This window comes from Felis catus, chromosome A3, assembly GCF_018350175.1.
Source record: "Felis catus isolate Fca126 chromosome A3, F.catus_Fca126_mat1.0, whole genome shotgun sequence".
Taxonomy (NCBI): Eukaryota; Metazoa; Chordata; class Mammalia; order Carnivora; family Felidae; genus Felis; species Felis catus.
Genome location: NC_058370.1, coordinates 45126060 through 45146317, shown reverse-complemented (window position 1 = coordinate 45146317; position 20258 = coordinate 45126060). Strand labels below are relative to the sequence as shown.

At 42.0% G+C, this 20258-nt stretch overlaps 1 protein-coding gene across 9 annotated transcripts in view; it reads right to left on the bottom strand.

Moving 5' to 3' along the window:
* CFAP61 (cilia and flagella associated protein 61) overlaps window positions 1–20258 on the bottom strand; it is a 285236-nt gene that overhangs the window by 138287 nt on the left and 126691 nt on the right. For 7 of the 9 annotated variants that reach the window (XM_019826885.3, XM_019826883.3, XM_011280983.4 and 4 more), the window contains 3 exons: window positions 19505–19582; window positions 13379–13585; window positions 10484–10618 (listed from right to left, as the gene is read on the bottom strand). In XM_019826885.3, the coding sequence (XP_019682444.3) occupies window positions 10484–10618; window positions 13379–13585; window positions 19505–19582 (420 nt within the window). Of the gene's footprint in view, window positions 1–1660; window positions 1723–10483; window positions 10619–13378; window positions 13586–19504; window positions 19583–20258 lie in introns of all 9 variants that reach the window. The other 2 variants (XM_045053927.1, XM_019826881.3) reach the window with 2 other exon arrangements.

Below are 20258 nucleotides of genomic sequence, written 5' to 3'. Positions count from 1 at the left end.
CTCACAGAGGTTCTGGAGAATATGGGAGCAGAGAGATCTGTGCCTCACAGAGAAGTCCCTGCCACCTGTTCTGAGAAGGGTAGAGATAACTGAGGCTGGTGCCAGGGCAAGAAAGAAGATAAGGCAGGTCATGAGCTTCCCAAAGCCCAAAGTGGTACAGGAGGTGAGGAGAAAGGGAAGCAGAGGGGGTGAAGGGAAGAGAGAGAGAGGAGCGTGGATGAAAGGGATATATATTGAGAAGGAGAGTGAGAAAGAGCATGCTCCAGCCAACATGACGTTGGACTCAAAGAGTTCTCAAGGCTGTGAAGAGGAAATGTCCCCAATGCAAGTAGCAAGTGCCATTTGGGGAACCTGGATGCCAAAATAAGGGATGGTTGAGGACAAGCTGACGTTCTGAAACCCAGTGGATGCCTGTGAGGATAGGCACTACCCAAGCACCAGAAAACTGCCCCCCCCACCTCCACGATGCCATGATGCTTCATGGGCTTCTGAGCACTGTAATGCCTTCCCCACCACCTGCCCCCCCAAAAAAGGGAAAGTTCCTGAATGGGCTCCATTTAAACTTTTAATTGTAAAATTTACTTGGAGTTGATGGAGATTACTTCTTCTCGCATCAGGTGGAGTGGAGACTCCAAGCAGAGATTCAACTGAGTCAGAGGAAATAAAAACACGGGCCAATGGAAGACTGCCATCTTGCAGACCTGATTATCTGACTCAAAACATCTACATCTGGCAATAAAAAAAGAGGGCTTTTCTGCATGCTGATTATTTACTTAGATAAAGCAAACACAATGCAAAAAGAAACCATCTTTTTAAACTGGGGAATCACAGCTTTCATTTTCAAATTCTAAAACTTCATGGTTTCTGATTAAAGAAATAGTAGCTTTACCTTTGACCTAGCAAAGCAAAACAGTTTCTAGGAATTTACTGAAATTATGATGAATGTGCTCAAAAATAATAAGGATGGATATGACAGCATTGCTTATAATGATACAATTTGGATAAAAACTGTAATGACCAACATTAGGGAATGGCTACAAACAACAGTGGTGAATCTTGCGATCTGGCACCAGGATGCTGTAGTCCCAAAGCCTCAGCCTAGCAGCTGTCTGGCCTCGGGTAAGTTATGTCACACAGGACGTCAGAGGCATGAAGACAATGGATGCTACGTTCCAAAGAAGCTCCTCTTGTGAAAAATGTCAGAGCAGGTGGGCAAGCACTGGTTAAATGACTTTTAAACGCCTCATTCACAATGAAGATATCAAAGGGCAAGAAGAACGGGTATAAGAGAGGATTTTTCTGGAGATTTCCTCACTGAGAAACATTGATATGCTCTTGGTCGCATGTCACTCCACCCCAAAGAAGACACATGGAGATGGTCTCTTCTTTCACTTTAAGTCTCCATTAAAGGTTTGGGGCCCTCAGAGACCCTCACATGAGTTGCCACCATTAGTGGACTCAGTGGACTGGTGTGTGATTTCTGCCCAAGAAATGTGAAGGATGCAATAGGCAGGCCAGCTGCTGCTGGGTGATGGACGGGAAGGTGGCCCACAGTGGCTGTCTGTTGACCACAGGTGTGAGTCTTATTGTAGGTTCTTCCTATAGGGCCGCCTCTGGGGGAAATGAAGACCCAGGGCGCAGAGCTGGGAGGGTGCATTACCTGTGCTATGGAAAGCAGGCAGGATGCCCTCAGGGACAGGAATCTCTGAGGAAACCAAGCACCTGCCACAAAAAGAAGAGGCTGGTCAGCAGAGCAGGAGCCATCCTATGACAGTAGCAGTTGAGTCCAGACCTGCCTGCTCCCCTAGCTGCTCCTCCCTGCCCTGCCCCGGTTTCACAAGGACCGGGAATATAGTTAAATAACAAGAAAGTAACAGGTTTAAACACACACACACACACACACACACACACACACACCCTTAACTATAATAAGCTAAATAGATGCTACGTAAGTCAGGGGCATGGTAAGTTAGAGAGAAAAGGTCCTTCCTGCCCTCCTTCCCCAGCTACAGGCTTCAGCAGGGGGAGGAGGAACTCCAATCTTCAGATGAAAATTGAGTTTTGATTATTACATGAAATGAAACTGGACCTTTTGTGGAATGAAGATGTTTTGTGATTTAGAGTGACTCACACAACTTTAATTACCTAAAAGTAAACAGAAAAATCACAGGGTGATTTGCCCACTTTCCACCTGGGTACTGGGGAGAAGCTGGCCACAGTAAGCATACTTACAGAGTGATGGAAGACAGAAATCAAGTGGCTTCATCGTTATTCCCACAAGTCCTGCTGGGCTTAATGCTCTGTCTGTTACATAACCATACCTCTCCTAACCTCAGTTTCCCCCACTGCAAAATGGAGAAAATGATGCCCAGCTTCTGGGAGAACGCGATGAGGCAATCCATGCAAGCGTGTAACACAGAGCCCGGCACAGAAAGTACTCACGGGTGGCTAGGGGTGGCTGCTCACAGGACATGTGCAACATTGAAAGGACACTTTAGAATACTTAGTAATGTGCAAAGACATTCATAACATAGTAAGTGAAAAAGTATGTTTCAAAACATCATGTTTAATTGCATGTATTTTTTTCCACAGAAAAGAATCCCAAAGTAAGAACACCAAAATATTAACAAAGGTAATCTATAGATAGATTATTGTAGCTTTTATGGATTTTCTCTTTCTATTGATTTTTCCTAAAATCTCTACCAGAAATATGCACTGCTGTTGTAACAAGGAACTTTTTTCAATCAAGAGGAAAAGATGTAACTTCCTAGTCAGCATCTGTAGCTCTAATTGTGCCCTTTGTCATTTTATATCCCCAGCTACTTTAAAATACACCAAGCAAAGCCTCCTGTTGGTGCAGCCATGCCTTTCCTCCCTAAAGGCGGATTCTAAAGAAGCCACTTAGCTGTGAAGGCCAGTTCCCTCCCCGGGAGCTCAGGTCCACCCAGGAGCCTTGCTTGGCTGTAGCCCTTCCCAGTGCAGCACAGCAGTGCAGGCAGCTGATACATCCCGAGGCCTTTCTGGACCTCAGCGGCATTCATTACTCTGGCTCTGCGGGGAACAGGATGCATTTTTTTTCTTCCTATTGGGTTGTGGCAAGAACCCAATCAATATTCAGGAAAGCCTCAGGATTTTTTTTTTTCCTGTTGGGAGCTGTTTTAAAAGCAGTGACACTAGTAAAGGTGGACTCAAACAAAGGACATGCTGGTAGCTTAAAAACCAGGAAGTCCTGTATTTCACTCCTGTGGTTTGGATGGGCTTTTTTTTTTTTTTTTTCCTGTTGCTGGAGCTCATCTAAATGTGCATGCAGGCCTACAGGAGGCTGATGAGCCAGAGAGGGTCAGGCAAGGAAGCTAAGATCAGGGGAGATTATATTTTAGAAAAATCTGTTTTCAAAATAACCGAAGCTGCTATTAGGGGTGTTCAGTCAACCAAGCATGAAGCTCTCCAGGACTGGTGGGAAAGCTCCACTCCTGAATTGAAAGAATGATTAGGTACACTGCCCATCCCTGGTCTTGAGTTGACCAGCACTTTACCACTTGTTAGCAGGAATGCTGGATCTAATCTAAGAATGAGAGAGTGCAAAATGGTGCAGTCACTTGGGAAAATAGTTTAGAAGTTCCTCAAAATGTTGAACATAGAGTTACCAAATGAACCAGCAATCCTGCTCCTAGGTATGGACACCCAAGAGAAATGAAAACATAATAGCCACATAAAAACCTGTGCAGGAATGTTCATTACAACATGATGGAAACAACTCAAATGTTCACTGACTGATGAATGGATAAATAAAATACAGTACATGCATATAATAGAGTATTATTCAGCAATAAAAAGGAATCAAGTACTGATACACGCAATAAAATGGGTGAACCTTATAAACACGGTAAGTCAAAGAAGACAGTCACAAAATGCCACACTGTATAATTCTGTTTATACGAAATGTCCAGAGTAGGCAAATTCATGGAAACAGAAAGTAAATTAGCAGTTGTCTAGGGCTCAGGGAAGGGGTGGATAAGAAGTCATTACTAATGGCTGGGGAGACAAAAAAGTTCTGAAATTTGACGGTGATAGTTACCCAACTGTTTGAATATACCAAAAACCAATAAATTGTACAACTTAAATGGTATTTAATTGTATTATATGTGATTGTATTATATTATATGCGATTCATATCTCAATAAAGCTGTCAGAGAGAGAGGGAGGATGGAAGGGAGAGAAATGTTGACTATCCTACAATATCTATTCCAGAAAATAAGTATAAGATGTAGGATTGGTTTTTGATGATTCTGAGGTGTCAAGAAGTAACTTTACTTTTCGCAGCTTCTTAGCTTATCACACCCTGAAGGGTGTGTTATTTCTTTTGGCATTTTGGCATTCTATCAGCCCAAATTCTAAACAATGTCCAGGCTTGTCGATTATGCCACCAGTGCATACCCTTTCCACCCCTGGCCTCCTGAGCAAACCTTCAGTTACTCAGCCTTGGCATTTACTTGAGAACTTTCTTTTTTAAATCTTTTTTTTTAATGTTTATTTATTTTGAGAGAGACAGAGAAAGAGAGAGAGGGAGAGAGCCTAAGTAGTCTCCACATTGTCAGTGCAGACCTGATGACATGGGGCTCGGGACTCAATCTCATGAAACGTGAGGTCACAACCTGAGTGGAAACCAAGTGTTGGATGCTTAACCAACTAAGCCACCCAGGCATCCCTACTTGAGCACATTCTAAGAACAATGTGAAGCCACATGCAGCATGGAACTGAATATTGAGAGATTTGTAACGTAACCTATGCATGAGATCCTAGTTTTTTTCCCTCCTTTCCCAGCAGCTGCCAATATAATTTCAAAAGATTTGCAACAATAACCTGGATAGAGAAGTGCAGGTAGCCTGATCAGCTGGTGTCTAAAAACTGACCTCGGCATACCACCTTGGCCCCATGAGTCTGCTCCTTCGCAGCCGAGCCCAGCCGGGGTCAGGCTGGCCCCGAATCAGACTCAAGAGTGGAGGACTCCGCCAAGAGGAAAATCCAAACTGTTCTGGGGGTAAGCCAATTATCTGTGGGTCACCTTTTGATTAAGTAGCTGGTGCCAAAGATCTGGGAGATCCCAAAAGGACTCTGGCAAGCCATCTTCCTTCTCTGCGGTTTGGTTTTCCTACAATGAGCTGTGACAGCAGTACTTTACTTTTTAGATAAGAGAGTACACACGTAATGATTGAAGGTAGGGATTTGGCATCCAAATGCCTTGATTTGAAGCTTTGCCAATGAATTAGTCTTTGGACAAGTCATTTACCCTCCTTCCCTACAAGCCTGTTTTCTTTAGATACGTTGAGGAGGGTAGTAGAATTGACTATTTACAAGTGCCAATGTGAGCATTAAATGAGATGATTCACGGGAAGCCTTTAGTAAGAGCTCTATACTGTCAATAGAAGTGGTTGCTGTTGTTATTTTGTAACCTTTTCTAAGAGGAAGGGATTATGAGAATAAATCACTGATGTCACAGAAGTCATTCTTATGTACACGTGTATACTACATATAACACTAACCTAGATAGTGTTCAGAGAATTGGAAAGAAATGACCACAGAACTTGTACTATTTGGAGAAAAAAAAAAGAACTCATGTAAATTTTTCTAAGTATGTCAGAGAAAAGAGTTCCTAAATAAGAGCAAATACATCTCCTGTTCGTAGAACAAATCGCTGGGAAATGGCTTGAAAAAGCAAACTTGACCCATGGGCTGTAAAGTGGGTTACTTTCATCTCAAGATAATATCGCCATGGTCACATTAAGGTGATCAGTGCATATACGATGTTGAAAAACGTGGGTATACATTTTTAGAAACCTCTACCAAATGGATGCTACTGGGCTGATTTTAAAACACACGCACACATCCCGACTAGAAGAACAACCAAGGGAAGTCTAACCATGGGCAGCGAAAGTTTCCAAGTTTGAAGGGGGGGGGGGGATTGGGGAACAATCAAGCTGGGGAAAATCTAGCAGGTGCTCAGAGAATAATGCAATTTCCTAGGGCAGCAGATGCACAAGTGAAACAGTATCCAGTAACAGTCCATCAGATGGTAATTATAGCTGGACTGGGGAAGAACAGCAGAGATGAAAAGAGACAATTCCAAGGGTAACTGAATGCCAGTGAGTGACATCTTCCTGAGAGATCACATACCAGCAAAAAGTGAGCCAGCGCTTAGCTCTGAGAATGGGGGGTTAAATAAACTGTCATTTTCCTTTGTAGAAAGACAAAGGGAAAAGGGAGGCCTCAAAGAATTCATTAGTCAAGATTTAAACAGACCATCACTAATAAACCCCCACAAAAAAGTAACAACAGGCATTGATGGCCCTGAAAGTATGATTCCTGAAATGATTCTGTCATCTGAAAGATGATGGCTTGGTTTAGTCCCAAAAATTTGGGGGGGGGGGGGCAGAGAGAGAGAGAGAGAGAGAGAGAGAGAGAGAGAGACAGATGAGTTCACTCTCTAATTCTATGAATCACATAAACTAGGATGAAGAATTAGAGACACTGAAGTGGATGACAGGGAGAATCTAGGATACTGAAGCAAGGGTAGGAGCTGTTTTAGCTCAAGGAAGATTTTCCAGGATTTCATTTCACAAATAGGACTCATTTAAAATCCCACTCTTAGAAAGGAAACAATGCCTCAGAACAAACTCATTCGCTACCAAGTGATTGTGCAGAACCCATTGTGGCTACTCCTTCTGAGTCTGGCTCTCAGTACCAGGGACGAATGCAGCCCTCTCCCATCCTTGTTTAATCAGACCAAGCAATCCCACGTTAATACTGACACTAGCCTGTAAGTTCCCAGATGGGAAGGTGTCACAGTCATCTCTGAATCCCTGTGTAGGAGCAGGAAAGGAAAGAAACTGGAACCACCCGGTCAAACTGCTCCATAGTCCTTAATATGGCCATTCAATTAATTAGGCCAAATTTGAGTGTTTCCCTAATCATAGTTTTCACGTATGTGGGCCATGCTGATTCACTTAATAAAAAACTCCCATCACAATAATTCCCAGAATGTACATGCACTGACCAAGATGGCCAATTCAAGCTGAGAAATGAGTCTTCCAGGCCTATCCCACATGATCAGGGTCTTGGTCAGAAAAACGTCTTCTCTCTTATCCATAATCTGTACTGGCTGACTATGGAGATATTACAATGAATTTGGGGGGGGGGCATACCTTTGTAATGTGGGATGAAAATCATTTATATGTTTCCCAGGTCCTTTCTTATGACCCAATATGGGGTGGGCTGTCAATTAATGAAAGCCATAGGGAAGGTATTATGGCAGAGTCACCTATCCTCCAAACCAGGCAGAAACCACCAGGGCCTTGAAGTAGGGAAGGGGCATATTTCCCTGCCACGCAGTGATGAATTTCAATCACTGCTGGCTTGTGCCAGATTCAAATTGGCAACCCACAGAGATGAAACACTTTCTATCCCATTACTCATGCCTGGAACGATCTGTTCCCTTGAAGGCTGGCTTCCTAGGTGAAGGCGAGGGAATGGATGGTCACTCTGAGATGGTTTAAGTAGGGTAAAAGGTATGAAAGGCAAGTGCCCAGCCAGAGAAATGTGCGGACATGGTGAGGGAGCTATATAACCTCCTTGTGCTGGTTGGGGGTGGGGACAGGGGGCGTTAAAACTTAAAGGGAAAATAGAAGGCATTCATCTAGTAATGAGTCACTCAGTTTCACTCAGTTCAATGGCTGCAACACTATTGCTCTGCTAAGAAAACAATGCTCTTAGGGCTGTATAGAAATTCCTCCTAAAACATTTCTATTTGGCTCACCCTGTCTCGGGTCATCAGCCTAAAACATTAAATCCAACGAAAATGTTGAAAAGAAAAAAATAATTTAAGATAATATAATTCCACATTTTAATTTTCAAATGTCCAGGCCCATCCCATGTGGATTATGCTCTTGAAAATCTTTTGACCACACTTTTAAGATTTCTAAAACTTTTACTAAATCTTATTTGCTGAACTAAATCTTGACTAAGACCTTCTCAAGAAGGAGTACAGTAAGCAGCAGTAAAAGTGTTTCTTCAGAAGTCAAAATTCAGAGGTATAATAAACAATGCAGCCCAGTGAAGCAGGTACCAAGCATCAGCTCCACCTGCCTGGTAAGTGGCTGCCTTCCTGGACCAGAGATGTGAACAATCCATCCCCTGCTGTGCCTTGAAATGAGCCACGGCTCTGTGTTGTGGGGGTGGGTACATAGCACACCAAGATCACGATAGAAAAGGTCACTACATGTAAGCAACAATTGCAACTCATACTAACCTGGGAAGTCATGATAAGATTATTTTTAATGAAACAAAATATTTTTTTTTCTGGCCTTCTTCCTACTTGGAGTTCCAGGCTCTGGAGATTCCTGGGGGTGAGGGTAGAGAGAAGCTCCTGGTACTCAGAAAAACGCTGCTCTTGATAACCAGGTGACACCTCCGCATTCCTCCCCTCCTGGTCCAGCCACAGAACTCATGCTACCAGAGGGCTGGCTGAAGGTGCCAGAGCCCTATGAGGGCTTCTCCTGGACTCATCGTATGGTCTGTCCATACTGGAAGAAGTGTCAGCAGTCACTGTAAAAGGGCGGCATCTCTCATCCTTACCCTGATCCGACACAGAAATTTCATCTTTATACTTGGTACCTGCAGCTCCTTCTCCTGGGACCAGCACAACTCTATGGAAGCTGTGTTTCACTGAGCTATAGAAGAAGCCACCCTCTCTGACCCTAAGGCACTGTCTTTGTGCCAAATCTGTAGGTCTTTGCTGTCATTCCAAAGGAGTCCAATCCCAGGATCTGTACCACAAAACAGACCATCTGGTGGCCATCCCAATGATCCTCCAGATCGGCTCGGGCACTCTTATCTTTAGAGTGGACAGACCGTGCCCTGCAATGCGTTGGGCCCTGCTACCTAAAAACTCACGCTGGCCCTGGATGAAATATATATATTGGGAATTGCTTCAAAATGATAAGGAGGAAGGGGAAGTGATGGGGGCAGGGGGTAGAGATCCAAAATTGGCCAAGAATTGGAAATTTCTGAAGTTCAGTGCCAACTATCTGGGAGTTCAGTGCTACTCAACGTGTGGTCTGAGATAGGTGCCCATGTAGTAAGTGCAGAGACTGAGAGAGGCATTCAGCAGTTTTACAGGAATTGGACAGAGTAATTCTGTGTCTGTTAAATCTAATAATAAAATAATTGGACTTGAATCTTATCTGTCTTTGCTTTAAATTCATTTTTAAGAAATTCACCTTTTATAAAACTATCAGCCTATGATGGGTTAAAAAAAAAAAGGAGATAAGGTCTGTCAGCCCCACAGAACGAGAAGCCCTGCTTCATCTGGTCCTCTCCACTTTTGTATATGCTCGATATTTCCCATCATAGAGAGTTAGGAGGGGAAAGAATTGCTACTGATTTTCAGTCTCTACTCAAATATAAATTTAGAATTTCTTGTTTATTTTACAAATATAGAGATGAATGTAGAACTAAAGCAACCTTGGGTACAGTCAGCAGGTGCCACGAAGCTGGGTCTTGGTGGAACCCCGCCCCCGCCCCACCCAGCAAAGTGGGAGCCAGGGGCAGCAGAATGATGTGCTTCCTGCAGCACCGGGGTTGCCCAAGCTGTTGATTTGAGCACCGTATCTAGCAACTCCTTGGCTAACCTTTTGGAGAATTTAAACCTTCCACTTTCCTCTCTCACAATGTACAAACATCAGCACACTAAGGGAATTTTTTTTCAACTTATTTAAATGGAAGTGTATACAAATACTACGAGCCTACATATGGAAGTAAACTTGACAAAATCATGCTTTTCCAGTTAGAACATGGCCGTGTGTACACACACATGTACATTTCCATTTTTAAAGTGAAATCTAGGTTCTATTTTTGTTTCTTCTCCTGTTTTGGTAGAAAAAGCATCCCAGGGTTGTTCATTTTAAGGTTAAGCCTGTGCCACCCCCAGGGCAGCTAATATGGTCCTGTTAATCATCCTGACTCCCCACAGAGGAGTTTAACAAACCCAGCTTAGGACCCAAACATCTCAAACTCAGCCAGCTCTACTTTCTCTGTCTGCTTTGTCTGACTTGTGAATGCCCACTTTTGCCTAAACAAAACATCAATGGAAAGGGGAAATCTGCTTTTGAGGAAGGAGAAAGGAAACAGAAATATGCTGGGAGTTTGACCCTAGGCCGCCTGTGCTGAGACACAGCACACAAGGTGTCCCTGTGGGGTCTGTCATCCAGGGATCAGGCCACCCCTGTGTCAGGTTTCTGTGCAATAACCACCTGAGGGAAAGGGCTGCAGGGGAGCCTCCGCAGGGCGCCCCTGTAAGGGCATGAGCGCCAGGCTCCCTGTAATTAAGAAGCAGCCTGCTCCCGAGAAGACAGCGCGGCCACCCCATCTGCCACGCCCGCGAGAGTTGGCACAGAGCCTCCATGCCTGCTGCCGCCCGGCTACCCACCGCGTCCTTGGAGACCGCCTTTGATGGAGCGTTGATGCCAAGCTTTTCCAGAGGATAGACAATCTGTCGTCGCGGCCGCACGGGAACCAAGTAATGAAGGGCGGATGTCAGGGAGTGGGCATAGGAGCTCTGGAACTGAAAGACAGCGATCTCTGTTTTAGGGGAGAGAATGTCAGAGCCGTGCGGCACAGACGCCTGCGTGCATGCGGCTTTACAAACACAAAAGTCTGAACTCGGCCAAACGGGGGAGGGGGAAAAGTCGGCAAATAAACAAACATACTCTTCGAGCAGAGGAATGAATTGTAGATAATGCCTGACACTAATGAAGATAATTACGAGAGTAATTACATTACTATCTCTGTGGGAATGACAGATAAACAAGTGGTTTGGTTTATGGGATTTTTCAGTACAAGTATTTTCCCCAGGAGGATATTCTTCTCCATAGTGATCATGAATCAGCTTGATTTGACCCCATTAAGCTGTGTTATCTGCGTCCTGTTAACCTTTGCGTGTTTGGCACAAGCTGCTTTAAGAAGGCACATAGATAAAAATGTCATCTGAGAGGAGGCTGAGTGCAGATGTGGAAATCTTCCTGTCTGTGAAAGTCACAGCCACTTCAACTGGACTTTTGCTGATAAAACAAGCGTTTTAAAACAAAAACATGAGATCAGAAAGTGGGGTGCGGGTGCAGAAATTGGATCCTATTATTTTGACTTATATTAATGCTAAATTATGAGCTGGATTTATGCTTACTGAAATAGACTATGATAAACCATGTTTTAGGAGAATGCGTCAAAATATACATTTTACCCCACTTTTAAAACTTGGCAGAGAAAACTGAACACGGTGATTTTTATTTCTTTCACATTTATGAACCCCCTCAGGGGTTCTGGTGAAACTAACTCAGGGTATTTCAACCATTTAAACCTCAAGAGTTAAACTGTGAATCCAAAATTTTAGTATGTTTACTGAATTTAAAATGGAAAGCAAAACAAATAAAATTGAACTAAAATTAGGTGTAGTTTAATAAATAAGATGGTTTACATATGACTTATTGCTGTTCCAAAAACAGCCCCCAGGCATTTCTAAGAGCTTCTAAAAGGGATTTCTAAAATCCTTCACTACTGAACTTCACACCCTGATTGTATACACTGAAAAATAGAGCCCAGGAGTTCCTAGCCAGAATTCTGCTTTTATGCCTGGAGGATCTCTTAATACATGTCCTCACAGGAGGGCGTGGAGAAAATCATCTTGATAAAGCAAGCCTAACATTCACTTTTATTATAGTCAACTGGGAATTTATAGCAGAATTTGGAAACTCTTTCCTAATTTATCTGGTACAGCTTCTTACACGTGTTTAAAGAAAGGTATGTGTGTAAATCACCTGCAAGTGCAGACTGTGAGGAAATCTGTCTCCAAATGTGTTTCTATATCCTATGTGAAATGGTGTATAACACATTCCAAATTCTATATGATTGAGATAAATATGTGAATGTTTGATGAAATGTCAAAGATATTTTTTTTTATTATGATGCAAAAGGACTTTCATACCAACGGGGCGCATGCAGGTAACATCATGAATAAAAAGTAAGAATTTAGTATCACATCCTGAAGGTCACCACACTGGCCACTGGCCAAATGAATAGTAAAAAGAAACGGGGGGTTGGGGGGAGGATCAGGATCTTCCAGAATTGTTACCTTTCTATCTCCTGAGGTTCAAATCTAGGGCGTTCACATGGCTACGGCACCACACTTTGATAGGAAAAATGATCATCACTAGAGCATATTGTGCATCTCACTGAAAATCCCTTCCATGTTTTTTCTTCTTCCCCATTCCCTCTTTTCTTCCCCCAAAGGCTTTTGTTAAATAAGATGCATTGGCAAAATTATTGTTAAGGGAATTTTACTGATACGCTTCAGACTGGTTTGAAGTTTAATAAATAAGCTTACTTTAAAAATCTGCTTGGCTCATTCGTGGTAACAAAGAAAAAATGTGACCACATCAAGGATTCTGGGCAGAGCATGAGAAAGTTTTTGGTCATGAATGGGATATGATGGGACAACTAGATGGTCTAGTGATTGAACCTAATAGCTTCTCAAATCTGTATCAGGCTGAGGACCAGCTGTCAGTGACAGGCATGTGTACATGTGTGTGACTTTTCTAGGCACTGGGATGCAGCTTTGAACAAGACGGACACCTCTGCTTTCATGGCAAAAGGCATAATTTAACTAGTGGAAAGTGCTCTGAAGACTGAGTGGGATAAGTAGAGGCAAGATGGAAACAGGAAGAAGAGCTTACTATCTGTGCACTAGACCTTATACACTAGACAGTGCTTACTACAAAGTATGAGTCTTCATAAGTATAACATGCTAGGGAGACTTATACAGGTATTTACTACATAAAGGCTATGTCAGCACCACACATCTCCACTTTTTATCCATCACTCTTATGGCGGTGGTTATAGTGCCTATTTGGAATGCCGTGATAGCACAGCAATCTTATAGGACTGAACTGATTTGTTCTGTGAGTTCACACCAAAATGCTCTTTGTTTAAAGAGCATGATAGGATCATTATGGCATTTCACTAATGCACCATAAGAAATCATTTGACTTTCATGTCCCTTAGAGCATTTTTGCAGACTTTCCAGTCTCTGCTTTGTCAATATGGAAAAGCCAACAAATTGTTCTACTAATTATGATTGTGAGTGTTTCAGACATTCAGTCTTCTGGACTTTCTCTATAGTGTAATAAAAGGGCCAAACTCAATATGGCCATTTGAAATTCATAGCCCTGTTATAATTCAAATCCATTGATCAAGGAAGGAATAAAATATGGCACACAACACGAATGACATCGTGAATGTGCTGGAAAAGTGCATTATGATATTCTTTTACCTTGTCTTCCCTGGATTGTGGGTAAACAGGATAGTAGAGACAGGACTTATAGCTTAAACGGAGGATCTCCTTCAGAAAAAACTTGGTGTAGTGCCGAAAAATAGGGTTCAGGGCAAAGTGATACAAGTGCCCATGTTCTTCCCGTTGGTGGTGACTGAAGTAGATGAAATCTTCAATGTTGTAATGGGATCGTATGTACTCTATATCCTAAAAAAGAGGTGGGGAAAGGGCATTAAAGGATGTTTTAAACAAGTGGCATGCATTTTATGATAAGAAAAAATTTTAATTACTTTAGGTATAGTAGTTAGAAATGTGCTTATCTCTCCAGTGATTTACTACCTCATTTTGATTGTTCAAATTTTTAAAATTGAAAATTAGGTCTTCTGAAAGTTCTGATGGCATGTCTCTGAAGGATGGCTACACAGCTTTGGAATTTGTTCCTTAGAGCCGTGGCTGCTAAAAACCCAGAGAGCCTTGAGTCTCTGCTAGGGACCAGGGGAAAGGACAACACCTTTTTCCCAGTGTTAGACAAGCACAGGACAAGCTTGTCAGTGCGACTGACTGAGCCTGTACAAAATTCGGCAGTGGGACAAGCAACAGCCACCAATGTTCTCTGGACTCATTACTATTCTCTCTTCACTATTAATGTGGAAACATGTCATCTCACCGGTCACATCCTTCGACTGGCATGTGTGGTTAGACTGATCTACAGGAAAACTGCAAGGCTAGGCCTCGTCCATAGGCATTCCCTAAACATCTTATGCTTCTGAGGTATCTTATTTTTACATCGTGGAAGGTAATTTTAAAGACTAGTGAGTGTTTACTGATAAAAGAAAATATCGGGCACTCTGCTCCTGCTTCTATGGGTCCAGTTCTGACCACCACTCTTTGGCCCCCGCACTGTGGGTGGGGAAGCAGGGGCTCAACCATGCTAACTGTGTACTGATTCAGCCTGTCTTGCTTCACTTCCCAGTAGTGGACACTGTGGGGTGGGGTGCTGTTCTGAGTGAGTGTGACTTTCTTTCATGACAAGAGCAGTAAACACACCTGATATGCATGAAACATCAAACTATATGCAGATTGGAAAGCACCTACTTATATTTCTTCTTATTTTCCACAGTAGAACTGTCCTAAAAGCATACTTTCAAAAAGAAGGATTGGAGAATGCAAGGAACTTGAGTTGCTCTGTGATTGGCAAAGCTGGCGCTAGAAAATTCAGGAAAACTGAAGTCTGTATCCAAGCCTGTCAAGGTCCTTTGCCTTTAAAGCTTCTGCTATAAAGCACAGAGGAAATGGGGCTCAGGATAACCAGGGAAGTGGTGGTATCTGAGGGCAATTCTGGTAATGCCTGACCTTTCCATCTGGGCTGACCCTACAACTGCCTTAGCACCTAAGACCTTTCTTTAATTACCAAGGAGGCATCCCTCATTATAAAATAAAATGAGTAATAAGCATAGGGCTGAGAAATCATTGAAAAACAAGAAGCAAAGGGCCAACAGATGTTATTGGCTCAAAACAGCAGATGGGCCATGTGCACCTAATTTTCTTCCCATCCCAAACCACTTAAAATAACAACAAGATTTTTTTTTTTAAATAATGAGGTGGTGGCATGATGGGGGACGCAGAAGTAAGATAGTTTTCTTCACCTTGGAAGAAAACATGTCAAAGTTTTCTAACACTAGCTTACACCCTCTTACCTTGGGCCCCTCAAAGGCCTACTGTCTGCCGGGATCATCTACATTCAAGGCCACAAGAGGAAGCCAGACAACCGATGCCACCTCCCAATTTGACAGAGGGCTGGGTAGCTCTCCTCGTGACTGAGAGACGCAGGGGAGAAGCAAGAAGCACAACTGTCGAGGATACTGAAGCCAGCCAGCCACACTGATGTTATAATCTTTCAGGTACGACATGGTCAGACTTCCAAGGAAAACTGACAAATGCAAAAGATCAGAAGAAAGAAACATACAACTTCCTCTAGGGGGACACAGAGGTCAGTCAGGGAACGGAAGAGAATTTTTTTTAGAAAAAAATTCTATTGTATCCTCAGAGATAACAAGAAGGACCTTGCATATAACATAACAAACAAGCTGCTACAAAAAAGACTTGGAAGTTAAACATACGAACCCTCAAATGACAATTCCAATAGAAGGCCTGCATAACAGAATGGACAAGGCTGAAGACTGAATTACAAATCCAGAAGACAAAATCAAGAGAATCTCTTAGAATGAAGAGTAAGAAGTACAAGAGAAGGGATGCCTGGGTGGCTCAGCTGGTTAAGCATCCGACTCTTGGTTTCAGCTCAGGTCATGCTCTCATGGTTCATGAGTCCCAGCCCCGTATCAGGCTCTGTGCTGATGGTGTGGAGCCTGCCTGGGGTTCTCTCTCTCTACCTCTCTCTCTCTGTTCCTCCACTCACCCTTGTGCTCTCGCTCTCTCTTTCTCAAAATAAGTAAATAAACTAAAAAAAAAAGGAAGTTAAAAAAAAAGAAGTACAAGAGATAAAGAAATGAGAAGAAAGTTAAGAGACAGTGAAGGTGCAATTCCAAAGGTCCAATATCCTTGAATTAAAAGGAATTCAAGAAGAGGAGAATAGGGGCGCCTGGGTGGCGCAGTCGGTTAAGTGTCCGACTTCAGCCAGGTCACGATCTCGCGGTCCGCGAGTTCGAGCCCCACGTTGGGCTCTGGGCTGATGGCTCAGAGCCTGGAGCCTGCTTCCGATTCTGTGTTTCCCTCTCTCTCTGCCCCTCCCCCATTCATGCTGTGTCTCTCTCTGTCTCAAAAAATAAATAAACGTTAAAAAAAAATTAAAAAAAAAAAAGAAGAGAATAAATTAAAAGGGAAAAAATGATGAAATCATAGAGGAAAGATATTCTTATGACTCAGAAAAGGCATAAGTTACTTCTTGGTAAAATTTCAGAGTTTCAGGGATAGAAAAGAAACAAACTAATTCTCAAGACAGAAAGCAAACAAATATACATTTATTTATATAACATTACATTTTATCAGTGACATTGGACACTAGAAAACCATGACAGTAAAAATGTCAACAATCTGTTGAGAGGTAATTGGCATAAAAATTCCATATACAGCCTGATGAGTATTAAAGGGTGAGAACAAAATAAAAACTTCTTGTATATGCATGCACTCAGAGACCCTACCACCTATCACCCTTTCTAAAAAAATCACTCAAGGGGCGCCTGGATGGCTCAGTGGGTTACGCATCCAACTTCAGCTCAGGTCATGATCTCATGGTTTGTGAGTTTGAGCCCTGTGTTCGGCTCTAGGCTGACAGCTTGGAGCTTGGACCCTGCTTCAGATTCTCTGTCTTCCCCTCTGTCTGCCCCTCCCCCACCCACACTCTGTCTCTGTCTCTCAAAAATAAACATTAACAAAATTTTTTAAAAATCATTCAAAGATACATTGAATCAAAAAGAGAAATAAACCAAAGAACAAGTATAGTGTAAGATACATTAATGGTTAATGGAATAAAGCCGTATGGTCATCTCAATAAATGCCAAAACATATTTGATGATAAAATTCAACACTCATTCATAATAAAAACTTTTAGTAAAAGAAATAGAAGAGAATTTCCTTATAGCTTGATAAAGGATGCCTCCCAGAAACCTGCAGCAAATATTATACTAAATGGAGGAAAATACAGAATCATTCCCATTAAAACTAAGAACACCACATAAGTATCCATTATAAACATTACTATTCAATGTTATTCTAAACATATAACAAAACTGGAAAAAGAAATAAGACATAAATATTTTAAAAATAAGGCTATTTTCCAAAGATGGCCACAAGATTAACTTGCATCCTGCATGCTCTTTGGCAGACTGACCTTGCCACACTCTCAGCATCAAGAGGTGGAGTCACTTTCTCCATCCCTAGAATCTGAGCATGCCCTATAACTGCTTTGGTCAAGACAATGTGGAAGAAGTGACACTGTGCCAGAAAAGAGATTCAACTGAAAACTCTCAGAGCTAAAGAGACTTCAAAAAGGTGGCTGGATATAAGATCACAAGACAAAAAGTACTATTGTTCCCACATACCAAAATAAACACTTAGAACAATGAAAAAAAAGTATCTCTTTATAATACCCAGAAAAATATAATTTTTTTACATTTATTTATTTTTGAGAGAGAGAGAGAGAGACAGAGCACAAGTGGGGGAGGGGCAGAGAGAGAAGGAGACACAGAATCCGAAGTAGGCTCCAGGCTCTGAGCTGTCAGCACAGAGCCTGACCCGGGGCTCGAACTCACAAACTGTGAGCCTAAGTCCAAGGCTTAAACGACTGAGCCACCCAGGCACCCCAAATACCCAGAAAAGTATAAAACAAGTAGAAACAAATCATAAATGTTCAGGACTGTATCAGTCAGGGTCTCAGCAGGAAACAGATGGTATGTTCAAATTAGGATAACTGGAGGTGGGTTAAAACAAAAAGACTACTTACAAGGAGGGGGCAGGGTGTAGGGAAACCAGTAGGGGACAGTGTAGCAGCAACTGCAAGCTAACACCACCTTAGGTGGGTGGCATGGGAGGTGCTAGTTACTGGAATCCAAAATGAGAGGGTGCTGGAGAAAGGCCACCTTGAAAAGCTCAGAAAACTCAGTGGAGAGACCAGCCAGCTGAGGGCATCCCAATCTCACTCTCCTCCCTTCCTCTCATCAGGGTTCCCCTTTGGCCAAATCCAATTAGAGTCAGAGAGTAAACAGAACAGAGCAGAGAGTAAACCTACAGGGGCAAAGTATCTGGCACAAGAAAGCTGTACGTGAAAAGCCACAAAACTTTACTGAAGAACCCGAAATAATTCAACACCACTACCACCAATACAGAAAGCCATGTTCCTAGAAAGTCTCAATATTTCATTATTTATTTATTAATTTTTTTTAATGTTTATTTATTTTTTGAGAGAGAGACAAAGACAGAGGCAGAGAGAACAAGCAGGGAAGGGGCAGAGAGAGCCAGAGACACAGAATCAGAAGCAGGCTGCAGTCTCTGAGCTGTCAGCATACAGCCTGACTTGGGGCTCAAACTCACGAACCACTAGATCATGACCTGAGCCAAAGTAGGACGCTTAACCAACTGAGCCACCCAGATGCCCCGAGAAAGTCTCAATATTCTAATTGTTGATTCTGCCTATATTGTTCTACAAAAACCACAAAGGTGCAAATAAGTTCATATAGTAAGTATTACAAGGCTTATCTGGAAAAGGAAATATCTAATTAAAACCAAGAGAATTTAGAAAAAAAGACAAATGAGAGAAGACTCCCCTATCAGATACCAAAGCACATAATAATACAAGAGATATCAACAAGTAAATCCACAGAACAGAAAAGAGGGTTTAAAAATAGACACAGGCATATGGAATCATGTAAAGGTGACATTTTAAGTCAGCAGTAAAATAATGAACTACTCAGCAATAAATACTTCAGAAGAATTGGCTGTGCACTAGGAAAAAAAAAATTACTTGTCCAATTGACCGTACACACACACACACACACACACACACACACACACACACAGTGCATGTAATTAATTATGTGCAAGCAAGAATGTAGGAAAGAATAAATGCCTAACTATTAACAGTAGTAATTCTTTGGGGAGCACTGGGACTTTTTTGTTTGTTTTTTGTTTTGTTTTGATTTTTTGGTGGCGGTGGTCCTGGTGGAAGGTTATTTGAAAATTTTTTTAATTTTTTAATTTTTTATTTTAGAGAGAGAGAGAGCATGAGTAGAGGAGAAGGGCAGAGAGACCCAGAGAGAGACTCTCAAGCAGATTCCATGCTCGGGGCAGAGCCCGATGTGGGGGTTGATCCCACAACCCTGGGATCGGGACCTGAGCTGAAATCAAAAGTCAGAACGCTCAACCAATTGAACCACCCAGGCACCCTGGTTATATGAATTTATAAAATGTGAATTTTTCATATATTCTCTGTAATATTTTAAATAGTTTAAACTGAAAAAATGGGAAACTGAAAATCAACCAAGCAGATGATGAAATCCTTATAAAAAAGAGGCATTCATATTAAATAAACAAAAATGAAAAAGAGGTATTGTGTGCTAATTCATGATATAAAAAGGCACAATCCAAGAAATCAATGTCTATTTTGCAATTTACCATTTCATCTCTGATCACTGCAATGCCAACTATTTGTTCTGCAACTTCAGCTACAAATGCTTTCAGTGGTGTTCCATCCTGAAAAGATAAGCATATATTTTAAGGCCCTTAAAATATAACCATCAAGGTTTGTGTAAGCAGTCAGTAGTCGGCTGTAACTAACAACAATGACGGTCAGAGCCAACATCCTACCTTTGGACCATGTACTAAGTTAAATGTCCTCCCTGTGTTCATTGAACCCTCACTCCTATGAATATTATCATTTTCTCTATTTCACTTACCAGAAAATAAGGCTTGGGGGGCTGAGTAACATGCTGAGATTTCCAGTTAGTAAGGGCTGGATCTGTGATTCAAACCACAGTCCCTTTGACCTGGAATCTGTTTTCCTTAGCTCTGCATTAGTGGTTCTCAAATATTGTGATCCCAGGACCCCAATCCCTGAGGACCCCAAAGAGCTTGGTTTATGTGTGTAATATCTATCTATCACTATTTTCTATATTAGAAATTAAAATTGGGAAAATTTTGATGTTGATTCATTTTTGTTGAATTTACTAATTAAAACAAAATTCAAAATTTGACAAAAATATTTAGAGAGGAGAGTAGCATTGTTTTATATTTTTTCAAATCCCTTTAATGTCTGGCTTAATGAAAGACAGCTGGATGCTCATATCTGCTTCTTCATTCAATCTGCTGCAATATGTTATTTTGGTTGAAATATACAAAAAAAATCTGTCTTCACAAAGATACAGAGCTA